General features: G+C 43.1%; 1 protein-coding gene across 1 annotated transcript in view; it reads right to left on the bottom strand.

Annotated features, from left to right (window-relative positions):
- LOC147902837 (protein RETICULATA-RELATED 5, chloroplastic-like) overlaps positions 1-6,314 on the bottom strand; it is a 31,140-nt gene extending 24,826 nt beyond the window's left edge. The window contains exons 1-2 of the mRNA XM_087373840.1: positions 5,213-6,314; positions 4,942-5,069 (exon numbers count right to left, since the gene is read on the bottom strand). Coding sequence (XP_087229966.1) covers positions 4,942-5,069; positions 5,213-6,058 — 974 coding nt within the window. The 5' untranslated portion in view covers positions 6,059-6,314. The remainder of the gene's footprint in view (positions 1-4,941; positions 5,070-5,212) is intronic.
- Between the last annotated feature and the right edge of the window lie 6,055 nt (positions 6,315-12,369).

The following is a 12,369-nucleotide window of genomic DNA, read 5'->3' as shown; positions in this document are numbered from 1 at the left end:
TTCATTTCCAATGAGATTATCATCATCTCATAATTTTCTTTTTAGCCTACTAGCATGAAAAACTGGATGTACTCTACATCCCTCAGGTAAGGCTATTTTGTAAGCAAGTTCTCCAATCCTCTTAAGTATTGTGAATGGTCCACAATACCTAGGAGACCACTTCGGACATTTACCTGTCTTTAGAGATTCTGAAGATTCAGGTACCTTAAGGTAGACTTTCTCATTTACTTCAAACTCCAACTATCTATGGTGGGGGTTTGCATAACTTTGTGCTCTATCTTGAGCTCTTCCTATACTATCTTTAGCTAACTTAAGCGTTTGATTCATATCCTCAAGAAAGTCTTTGGCCGCATGAACCTTCTCTTTTTCGAGTCCCACTGTCATTAGGGCTCTTGGTTGAAATCCATACATCATCATGAATGGACTAAAACCTGTAGCTGAATGTTTGGCATTGTTATATGCAAATTCTAATATGGGCAGATACTGTTCCCAATTAGTTTACCGTTTACTTACATATGCTCGAAGCATATCCTTGATCTGATTGACCCTTTCAATTTGACCATCACTCTGTGGATGATCCGCGGTGCTCATATTCAATGAAGTTTCCAACCTCTTAAACACAAATCTCCAAAAATGGCTGTTAAATTTGCTATCCCGGTCACTAACAATACCGGCTAGTAGCCCATACAGTCTATAGATATGCTCCACAAATAGCCTAGCTAATTCTGGAGTTTTAACATCTTCACTGACAGGAATAAAATGAGCCATCTTGGTCAACCGATCCACAATTACCCACACAGAGTTGTGCCCCCTCTGTATCTTAGGTAACCCCACAATGAAATCCATGGAGATGCTTTCCCATTTGCCAGATGGAATCTCCAATGGGTGTAGGAGACCTCCTACCTTAAGGCGTTCAGCCTTATTGACCTGGCATTTTTGGCACTTTCATACATAATCTTGGGCGTCCTTACCTATTTCAGGCCAAAAGAATTATCTTTTTAGAAGCACATATGTCTTCTAAATTCCCGGGTGTTCAGCACTCGGACTATCATGACATTCAAGAAGGATTTGACGCCTAATATCATTATCATCCGGGACACATACTCTACTATTATAGAGCAGGTAGCCATCTTCAATAGTATATTTTCTCCACTTGAGTTCTTTATCACCAACCTGTGGTGTGTCGCCATTTCCATGCGACTCCTCAGTGAAAGCCTCTCGATTAGTTGGATCCCTATTTTTAATTGCTTTCCATATTTCAGAGAAGTAAGGATCAAACTCACATTTCCCCTTTAAGGACTCTAGGAAGTCATTTTCAAATTGAGTAAAACTCAATTCATTAACAATTGGCATTCGGCTAAGAGAGTCTGCTACCACATTGAACTTCCCTTTCCTATATGTCAATTGTATATCAAACTCTTACATTAACTCAGCCCATCTAGCTTTTCTAACTTTAAGCTCTGGCTGATTACAAATCCACTTAATGCTCTCCTGATCAAAGATATGATCAAAGATGATCTCCAATTTTGCACCATATAAATAATGCCTCCACTTTTTTAAAGCATAGACTATAGCGTATAGTTCCTTCTCATATGCCGAGTAATTCCGTTGGGCGCAATCTAGCTTTTCGCTTTCAAAAGCCACTGGTCAATCTTTTTGTATAAGTACTGCCCCGACAACAAAATCACTGGCATCTGTCTCAACCACGAATGGTTCATTGGGATCCACTACTTTTAAGACAAGAACTGCCACTATAGCTACCTTTAATTTTTCAAAACTTCTCTTTTTAGGTTCATCCCATATGAAGGTGCTTCCCTTCTCCTTAAGCTGGTTCATCATCGGAACAGCAATCTTAGCGTAATCTTGGATGAATCTCCTATAGAATCCGGACAAACCTAAGAATATTCGTAATTCTTCTAGATTTGTAGGATGTGGCCATTCCAATATGGCCCTTACTTTGTCAGGGTCCATACGCATCCCTTTTTGGGATATTATATGTCCCAAGTATTTCATTTCTTTTACAAAGAATTCACATTTAGATTCTTTAGCAAAGAGTGATCTATCCCTAAGTATCTGGAACACTTTTCGCAAATGTTTCAAATGTTTTTTTCTGGTTTTACTATAAATAAGGATATCGTCTAGAAATACTATAGCAAATTTTCCTAGATATGGTCTTAAGACACTATTCATAAGTGTCATGAAAGTTGCTGGAGCATTTGTTAACCCAAATGGCATTACTTTAAATTGATAATGCCCATACCTAGTATGAAATGATGTCTTAGGGACATCCTCTTCCCTAATTCGTACTTGGTGATATCCTGATCTTAAATCAATTTTAGTAAAGTATTTTGCCCCTTGCAATTGATCAAAGAGCTCATCAATGCGAGGCATAGGATACTTATTTCTTATTTAGTGCTCGGTAATCTCTGCATAAACGCATAGTACCATCTTTTTTCTTTACCAGTAAAACTGGTGCAGACCAAGGTGAGCTACTTGTTTGGATTTAGCCCTTCCTAAGATATTCCGTTAACTGTCTTTTGACCTCATGTTCCTCCATTTGACTAAGCCTATATGGGGGTTTACAAATAGGGGTAGATCCAGGAATGAAATCTATTTTATGATCTACTTCTCTCTCAGGAGGTAAACCATCAGGTAAATCAGACGGAAAAACATCTTTAAATTCAAACATTAAATCATTGAAAGAAGATTTATACTTTTTAACATTATAAAAAACAACATTACTTCTTTCTGATACAGAAGACATAAAATCACCAATAAAAGTAAGTTCACAAAGATATGCCTCGCATTCTTCTTGGTGTAGTAGTCGTTCCAATTCCATCGAACAAATAAGAGGAGAGTTAGGTACATCATGTTCTCCTTGAATCTGAAAGACTCTACCCTCTTTTTCAAACATAATGGAGTTATTAAGATAACTCCTTTGTAAGCTATGCCCAAGACTATACAGCCATTCTCGACCAAGCACTACATCTGTTCGGTCGAGATGCATGATTTGGAAATCCAAGGCATCCTGATAGCCTTGAATATCCACCTCTACACCATATATCATGGTGTCCCAAACTTTTTTATCACTACCCTTCACCAAAGAGACCACATATTTATGGGCACTGGGACTCTCAGGCAATTTTAATTTCTTAACTAACGAGTAGTTCAAGAAATTATGTATTGCACTATCATCGACCATCACTCTTACTCTTTGCCCCTTTAATTTTTCAAAGCTTCTCTTTTGAGGTTCATAAGGGGTGCTTATGACTTAAGAGAGGGGTAGAAATGCTCTAATGAGGTGGCTTTTTCCAAAGGTTCCTTAACCTTTGGATGACGTGGCTACCTTTTTTTTTTTTAATAAAGGTTTTCAAACCTTTCATGATGCGGCGACGGTCTCTATGAGTCTGTAGCTCTGCAGACAGATCCTCGGGAGTCGAAATCTCTGTCAAGCTACTACATAGGAGTCTCTATTCTTGTAGCCCTTCACCCAAGTGAATCGTGTATTGTAGCACGGTCTTCCAAATCCTGAAATGAGCCTGCTGCCTCTGAGTACGTAGATCGATGCGCACACAGGAGAATCTGTAGGTCTGAGAATATGACTGTCCGAGACTATGCACTGTCCTGTAGGTACTATTAAGGGGTGATGGGTGGCTAGGCGAGCAGGATCGGACCCCTGTATGCGACCCGTTAAAACGAAGACTGGTGGTGGATGCGGGGTTCGCATTAGACAGCATGCAGGAGCACGAGAAGGTGCTTGGATCATGCATACGCCAACTAGTCGAAAAATTCCCCGGTACCTTTAATAAAAGGATAAGCAGTCATGGCTACCATATGGCCGTCATCCTTATTGCGGGACACTGGGGCAGTAATACGCACTCAGCCTCAGCCTGTGATAGCAGCAGCAGCAGTAGCGCGCAAACAGCCGACTGCCCATTTATTATACTCCCAGGCTCACACTGAACTTTCAAGCTTCCACCCTTGGGCTTGGAGCACCATTTATACTTGTCTCCAATGAATCTCTACAGTGAAGAAGCCTTTTGTTTCGTGTCGCAGACAAACCTCGATGGCTTTTTTCTGCTAGTCCACCCAGCCACGGAGTCTCTCTCTCTCTCTCCCTCTGGAGCCTCCTCTCGTCCTCAGGTCCTCCGTTTTCCCCAAAACCTCCTTTCTTTTTGGCTCCCTCTAGAATCCTCCCTCCTAGCCCACTGCATGCCATGTGGACTTCTAGATGCCAAGTGTCCTTCTAGGGTCTAATGCTAGGCCCCGCTTGTTCCCAGCCACACTTAATTACATCCACCGTTGCAATGTCAAGTCCTCTTGGTTTCCCGCCTCACCATAATCGCACTAGTCGACTCCGGGATTATGGCTGACGTAACACACACAGCATTCATGTCTTCATTTTTGTTAGCCCAGGCAGCTCTTGCTGCACAAGTGTTTTGTACTTTCAGGGAAGTTGTTTGGTGGACCCATATAGTGGTTCTTTTGGCTGCAATCTGATCTCTCTGGATTTTGGGTTCCGAGGTTCCGTTTCGTGTGGGGTCCTCTGCATTCATAGTCCGTTGTGAGGTCTAGCATTAGGTTGCTGTCCTTACTCAACATAGGGTCTTTGTGATTTTTGGGCAGATCCACCACTTTCCATTAAATGCCAACCTAGACGTTAGACTTCAGCAATTTCATACCCATTTGCACAAAACGCTTTATACAGTACCTCAAAACTCTCTAAATCAGAAAGAGCTGGAACGAGCCAAAGCATGGCTAAGCAGACGCCACCTATTTGCTTAACTTATTTGCTACCTATGCAAGAGTATCTTAAAAGTCACAGAATTTGATTGCTGATGCTCGTTCAGGTTTATTTATAGTTCAAGTGAACTAATTAGAGTGGCAAAAGCTCTCGACGTGAATAAACTGCATTTTTTATCAATTCAGAAGAAAGAATACCTTTTGCTCATGTATTGATTAAGCTGCTGCTGTAGGGTACAAGGAAATGCCTCGAGTGCAAGAGACACAGGCCGTTGCTGCTCAAAACATTTATCCCTTAATGTTCGGACGATTTCAAGTTCAAGTACCTGCCAACTGAAACATTATAAATATGACAAGGAACACTTTAAAAATGAGAACAACGATAAAATTAAAGCCCCCAGAGACTCTCAACGATAAACAAAGAGAGACTAAAGCATAAAGAGAACCTACTACCTTAATGAAAGTATACCTTGTCATCTGGATCAGGGACACTCTCTGCCTCCCCAAGATATACAACTCGAGCAGTCAGCAGTTTTTGCCACACTCGCCCCTTGTCTTTGCCAACTGCTACTGGCTCACCCAAGACGGAGGCGTCGTAAATCCGGGAGACACTGGCTTTTTGTAAAGGATCCACAACCTGAGATGGTGCGACCTCCCCTTTGGACGAGTCTCCTTTCATTGCCGTGACAGTAGCATTTGTAACGGCTAGAGTTTTTCTTGCCTGAAAGGACGTGGCTATGACTAACCCTGAGAAAGCAGTTCCCAACAGCAACTGCCGCCTGCAAAGGTCTTCTGCATTCCTTTCTGCCGCGGCCGATTCATCGTCTCCTCTCAATTGTGCTTCATTATGGTGAAGAAGCCGATCATGTCTATCCAAGACTAAAGATCCCATCTGCGCATGCTGCGTATCTGATGTACTGGCAATCGACAGGCCCCCTAGTGTGCTGTCGACGACGTCCGATCCACGCTCAGCCAACTCTTCGTCAAGCTCCGCCCCTCCTTCAAGCAGCCTCGATAAGCAACTCCGTCTTGTAGTACATTCAGATCCATTCTCGATATATCGCAAGTTCCACGTACGCAGTGAAGCAGATGAGTTTTCTCTACGTATATATCTCAGCTTGCGAGTTACATATTTAGATTTTAATGCTTTCTGGCCAATTTTGATGCGGTTGACATTCCAATCACAGGCACGACTTGTTTTGTGTTGGGCTTGAGGTACAGGAGCGCTGCATGAAGTTCCGTCTCTGATGACGTATCGTTCTCGGGAATGGGCAGGAGCTATAGTCGAAGCGATAACGTTCATAGAATTGGCCATCTGCGGAAGGAACCCACGTCAAGAGGCTTCCTTCCCAGTGTGAAGGCCACTCACATCGGTTCGGAGTGAAAGGAAAGGAACCCAAAGAGAAGATGGAGCAAAAGATGAAATCCAGGTGGAAGAGGAGGAGGCCTGGCCGTGATTCTCGAGGGAAGGTGGAGTGAAAGAGCTCCGAAGAGTGCTGAGAGAAAGCCGGAAGCTTTGGACAAAGAGGGTGCGAGCAAAAGGTGCCGGTTGCAGAGAGAGATCCTCGGAAAATGTGTAGGCTCAACCCAGAAACGTACCAAACAGAAAGAGAGAGAAGATCATAGAGAGAGATTTTTTAGAGAGTAGAGAGAAGAGATCGACGTGGCGCCACGTGCCGCTCAACCTGGCCACTCATCCTCCTCCGCACGCCTAGCCTTTACGTGGCACTCCCTCCACGTCCTCCACGTGTCTGGATAAGAATGACGAAGAAAGGGGAAAAAGCTCGCCCTCGCGGAATGACGTGTCCATACATATCCCTTTTTCCTATCACGAGGATTTTCAAAATTCAAAAGCACACCGTTGATGCCATGAGATCTATTGCAACATTGCCATGAGATCAATGTTGCTACTCTGTCAACTACACACCGGTGCCAGAGGCGTCTCCTCAAAGCGGTTTGAATGGGTTTGACCTTTTCCTATACAGGGGCCACAATTGCACGCTTTGATGTCCCAAATCATTTTTATCGGAATTCATTGGGGAATTTTTCAACATCTGCAATGTGGCAAGATTGGCACGAGATAACCCAACAATATGAGCATGCTCTGAGGAAGTGGGAAGCTTGGACAGAGCTTCAGATTGCACTCGGAGAAACTGAAGGCTTCAAGCAAAAACCCACCAAACACACACACACACACAGATTTTGTAGAGATTAGAGAGAATAGGTACAACGTGCCATTGAGCCTAGCCACTCATGCCCCTCCACAAAACTAGCCTCTACGTGGAAGTTCCTCTACGTTCTCCATGTGTCTCGATAAGATTGCCCCAGCCTTTGTTGACTTGTACTTGAGGGCTTTTGCCATCCATAAGAAATGGGGAAAGCTCCGCTTATCCTGCCTTTCAAAATGATGTGTACATAGCCCTCAAAGGGGTTTGACCTTTTTCCTTCCCTATAAGGGTAGAGGGGCCTCTATTAGAGTTACACTCCCCGAATGTCCCAAATCACTTCCAAGAACATTGAGGATTTTCAAAATTCAAAAGCACACCTTCAATGTGGCAAGATTGGCACGAGATAAATATTGCTACTATGTGAACTCTTAGGATGAGTTCACACTACTAAAAGGTGCCCCAAAGGTGCCCTACCAAGAATCTTTATTAAAGGATAGCATTTAATGAGGAGTGATCTCTACTTTTTGGAATTTTTGCTGTGTAAAGGGGGGACAAAAGGGGGGGGGGGGGGGGGGGCACGGTGCCCATATACCCCAAAGGAGCATCCTAATTAGGGGTGGGTAATCCTTTATCTGTAAAGGGCCTCAAATTGCTCCCAAAAATGGAAGGGCATTGTTTGCAAACTCATGGTTGCCTACTTATTGGCCGCTCTACCCTAGGCATTGGCCTCCCACACCCTTGGCCTCTACAGTGGGGGCACCTCCCACCACAGTCCCATGGTAATTGTCCTTAAAATTTTCCCTAGCCAAAGGTCCCTTGGTCTCCAACACCCCTAGCCTCTAGGGGGGGGGGGGGGGGGGGGGGGGTGGCTTATACCCCAAAGGAGCATCCTGATAAGTCCTCCTATTGACAACGGTTGGTCCATAAAGGGCCTCAAATTGCTCCCAAAAATGGAAGGGCATTGTTTGCCTACTTATTGGCCCCTCTACCTTAGGCATTGGCCTCCCGCACCCTTGGCCTCTACAGTGGGGGCACCTCCCATCATGGACCCATGGTAATTGTCCTTAAAATTTTCCCTAGCCAAAGGTCCCTTGGTCTCCAACACCCCTAGCCTCTAGCCAAAAGTCCCAGAGGGGAGGGGGGTTGTACTCATATACTCCAAAGGAGCATCCTGATTAGTCCTCCTATTAACAAAGGCTGGGCAATCCTTTATCTGTAAAGGGCTTCAAATTGCTCCCAAAAATGGAAGGGCATTTTTTGCAAAACTCATGGTTGCCTACTTATTGGCCCCTTTACCCTAGGCATTGGCCTCCCGCACCCTCGGCCTCTATAGTGGGGGCACCTCCCATCACGGTCCCATGGTAATTGTCCTTAAAATTTTCCCTAGCCAAAGGTAATGGTCCCATAGTTATTGTCCTTAAATTTTTCTCTAGGCAAAGGTCTTTTGGTCTCCAACACCCCTAACTTCTAGCCAAAAGTCCCATGGACGAGTGGGGGGTCCCATGGTAATTGTTCTTAACAATCATTTTAGTTCCTAGCTCTTGCATGCACTACAAGACAGCTTTGAGTCTATGGTTCATGTTGGTGTGCAACTCATTTTGTATTCTCCTTGAAAGTCAACTAGATGGAATTTTCTATCAAAGGGGGGACATGTTGAGTATCGTTTCCTTAAAAAACCATAACTTATAGAGTACAATTGATATGACCCTGATTCAGATACCAATATTTTTAATTTTGTGCCTAGAAAATCCACGGGCCAAAAAAGAAATGTGCATTGGATTTTGAATTCCACATTAATTAGGCAGACCTACATAACGCAAAGGGCAATACTTTATTACAGAGACCTAACCTAAGCTAACCTAAATACTTTACTCTTACCTAGCATGTATAGCCTGACCTAACCTAATCGAAACGTAACCTAACATGAATAATGAAGGAGAAGGTACCCGTCGATATTATCCCACGAATGCTAAGAGGAGGAGAAGAGAGGGTGCGGGGGAGAGAGGGGCTAAGGGGGAGGCGTAGGGGGCGAGACAAGGTGGTGTGAGGGAGGGAGCAGGGGGCTAAGAGAAGGGGGAAGCAGAGGAGAAGGGGGGGTTGAGAGAAGGGGGAAGTAGAGTGACTAAAATGGCAGCAAGGGGGGCTAGGAAGGGAAGGAGAGGGAGAAATGTGGGTCAGGGGGAGACAAATGGTGAGGGGGACCTATGGGAGCCAGGGAGAGATGGAGGGAAAGGGGAGGTGGTGTAGGGATAAGGGCACGGGGAGAAGGTTAGCAAGGAGTTATAGGAGAAGCTAGAAGAGAGCATGGGTAGGGAGAGATAGTGTAGGTAGAGAGATAGAGCATTCGGAAGGGGAAACAACATAGGCAGGAACAGAGACAGAAGCAGAGGAACGGAGTGGAGGCGTGATAGTAGAAGGGGATGGGAAGGGAGGCATGTGGAGACAGAGAGCAAGGGGAGCAAACTGAGCAAGATTAATTTTTTGTAAGGGGAGGGGGTAATTTTTGTAAGGGGTTGGGGGGGGGGGGGAGGGGGTAATTTTTTGACTAACAATAATATTTTGTCTTTTTTCTTTTTGGGGGGGGGGGGGGGGCATCTAATTTACATTAAATTAACCAAATTTTTTTTTTGGGGGGGGGGGGTTGAACTAATTAATTTGAATTTTAATTTTCTATTGACTGGGGGGACATGCTAGCACCCTATTCATAAAATGGAGTTTTGGATGGTGGTGTAAAAATCATTTTTGTATTATCCTGGAAGGTCAACTAGAGGGTTCTCTTATCGTGTTATTATCATACCCCTAAATGGCTCTTATGTATTCCACCAATGGTTTGCTTATCTATACCTATTCTAGAGGCCCTTAGTTGAACAAGTTATTTCCAAACATATAATTTAACTTAAGGAGGAAGGCAGCTAAAAAGTCCTTTATTTAGGCATATCCTCAAAACTTCATGCAAGGGAGGGACTTGAACACAAGACATCCACAACCCATGCTCTAGGTCTTAGCCCTAGGTTTTATGTTTTCAATTCTTTATAAATAAGAGGGCAAGGGGCCCCTCCTCCCATAAATAGAGGGAGATCTCTATTATTTATAACCCACTGGTAAATAGAAAAAAAAACTAGGACATGTGGTAGCAAGGAGGAACCAATTGTGGACATGTGAAGACATTGAGAGGAAAGATGTTTGAGAGGAAGAATACAAAGGTTTGAAGGTAATCAAGTGAATCGAAGCTAAATCAAGAATGAATCGCTGAATGCAAAAGCACAAAGGTTCAATGGCAGATTCGATGCACTGAGGTTGTTGAAGGGAGAGAGGGTAAATTATTTGAGGCTATAGCTGAAGCATGTGGTGAGGAAGAAGAAAGGGAGAAGCCACTATTTGGGGACGTATGCGAGGGAGACGAAATCGAATCCAAATGTGTTCCTACAATGTTTCTAAACATCACCTTTCTCAAAGAATTGCAATAAGACCTTGCAAAGGATTTGGCTCTTGCTTTGCCAGTCTCTCTAGCAACTAGCTCGGGCATTTGTTTGACATCGCTTTTAAGCCATATACACGTCACTAAGATGCTCCAATAGGACATGAAAATTATCACCCAAGAACCTCTTCAAGGTGATCCAGACCCCTATCCCTCACTGCAATGCAATTCCATCTGACATTATCTATAGAGATCTCCATACTTTGGTCCTGATGTGTGACAGCGAGCAATATTAACTAAATAACATATTGTTGTGGACGTAAGACCAAGTAGGAAAGGAAGATGAGGAGGCTCATCTGCTAGCTTATGTCTTCCAATGCTACTCTCTCTTTTTGTGGAGTCATTTGATGATGATGACCCTGATCCAGAGTGCTCAAAAGATTTTCGACTTTACTATAAAGAACTCGTCAAACTACACTTGCAAGTGGAGCTACTGATGCTAGGGTGCTCCATGGTTATTCTTTGCAGTGGGCAACTGGATCTAGTATTTAAACATTGTTGTCGATCCACAACTAACTCAGATATCATAGGCAAGTTAGAGCTGCAAAGATGCATACGGAGTTTTTGAGTATGACAACAAGGTGATCGGCATTGAAGGTAGTTGAATTTGCATTCGCTTGAGGAGGAGAACATGCCATTAGGGAAAAAGGGAGCTCATTTTGGGGCCCTGTAAGAAATTCACTATTTTTTGATTTATTTCTCTCCTAAAAGACCTCAAAAATAGTAAAATACGAAAACGTGGCTCAAAACTGTCAGTAAGGACTACAGAACTGTCAATTCAGAAAGGAATAAGATAATCTTTTGCCTGACTAACACGATTTTGCATTAAATATCTCCTTAGATTTTTTTTTGTTTACCAAAGATTCCGCATCTCTTTTGCCGACGTGTGCAGGCCTTTCATAAAGAATCCATCACTGAAATTGGTGATTGCAAGTTTTCAAAATATTCACATGGATACCGCCACACTTCCACGATTCATGTTACAAAACGACTATGAGATTGACAAGCAAACTTCGCAACCTCAGAAGCACAAAAAATGGCCGATACTAGTGAGTCACTATCTCAGAAGAAGCGATTACACCATCTTCACATCAACTTAGAAGAACAATATGCTCCAGCACAAAAAGGACGAAAGGATACGGTGCTGAATGCTCAACAGCGGGAAAATATGAGAAGAGAAGGGCTTCAACATATTGACTTATGGTGCGATGGAAGCATATATCCAAACTGTCAAGTAAAAAACTCTACACCTCCATTTGTCAATCCCACCACATTACTAAGATTTGCCGGCGATGGACAAAATGGACTTCTTGGTTATATTTCAGCATAGTCTGCATTTGCGGAAATGTATAAAATGATGTACCTACAAGAAAAGGGGGCCAAGATGCAGGAGATAGCCATTCGTGCAAAATTGGAGCAGCAGTTGCAGAATGAAATTGAGGAGCATTCAAAGAGTAAAAAAGAGTTGATAAGAGCAAGAAAGAAGAGAACCGTGCTTGGAGACAGACTACGTAGTAGGAAGATTAAAAACATTGCAAATTTGAAGGGTGGGACTGGTGGATGCAAGCAACAAATTCAAGAAGCAAGGTTAGATTGAAATTTATCATTTTGTATACTCAAAAAGGCTCTCAAATGACTATATATATTTCGTCCCTTACCGCAAAACAAGAATGGAGGTGCTGAAAAATATAGGCATATTGTGTTGTTACTATAGGAAATTATTGGAGCCTGCAAAAGAAAATATGGATCCGAACCTTCTTCCTGTTAAACAAATGAAAGGATTGCTTTCTTGTGGTGTAGCAAAAGGTTTGATTGAGGAAAAAAAATACAAAACAATCAAACGCAATGTTGTAGAGGACTTTGTATCCAATAATCAAGTTGATGGCACTACAATCCAAGAGGCTCTTGATGTTAGTGGAGTTAGCAGGAAGGGATATAGTTCGATTTTCCATGCGATATCCTCAACTTTGAAAGATCAAA

The sequence above is a fragment of the Dipteris shenzhenensis genome, chromosome 4 (assembly GCF_047967505.1).
Source record: "Dipteris shenzhenensis isolate YYH24624 ecotype China chromosome 4, Dip_SZ_1.0, whole genome shotgun sequence".
Classification (NCBI taxonomy): domain Eukaryota; kingdom Viridiplantae; phylum Streptophyta; class Polypodiopsida; order Gleicheniales; family Dipteridaceae; genus Dipteris; species Dipteris shenzhenensis.
This window is presented reverse-complemented; position numbering and strand designations above follow the sequence as displayed.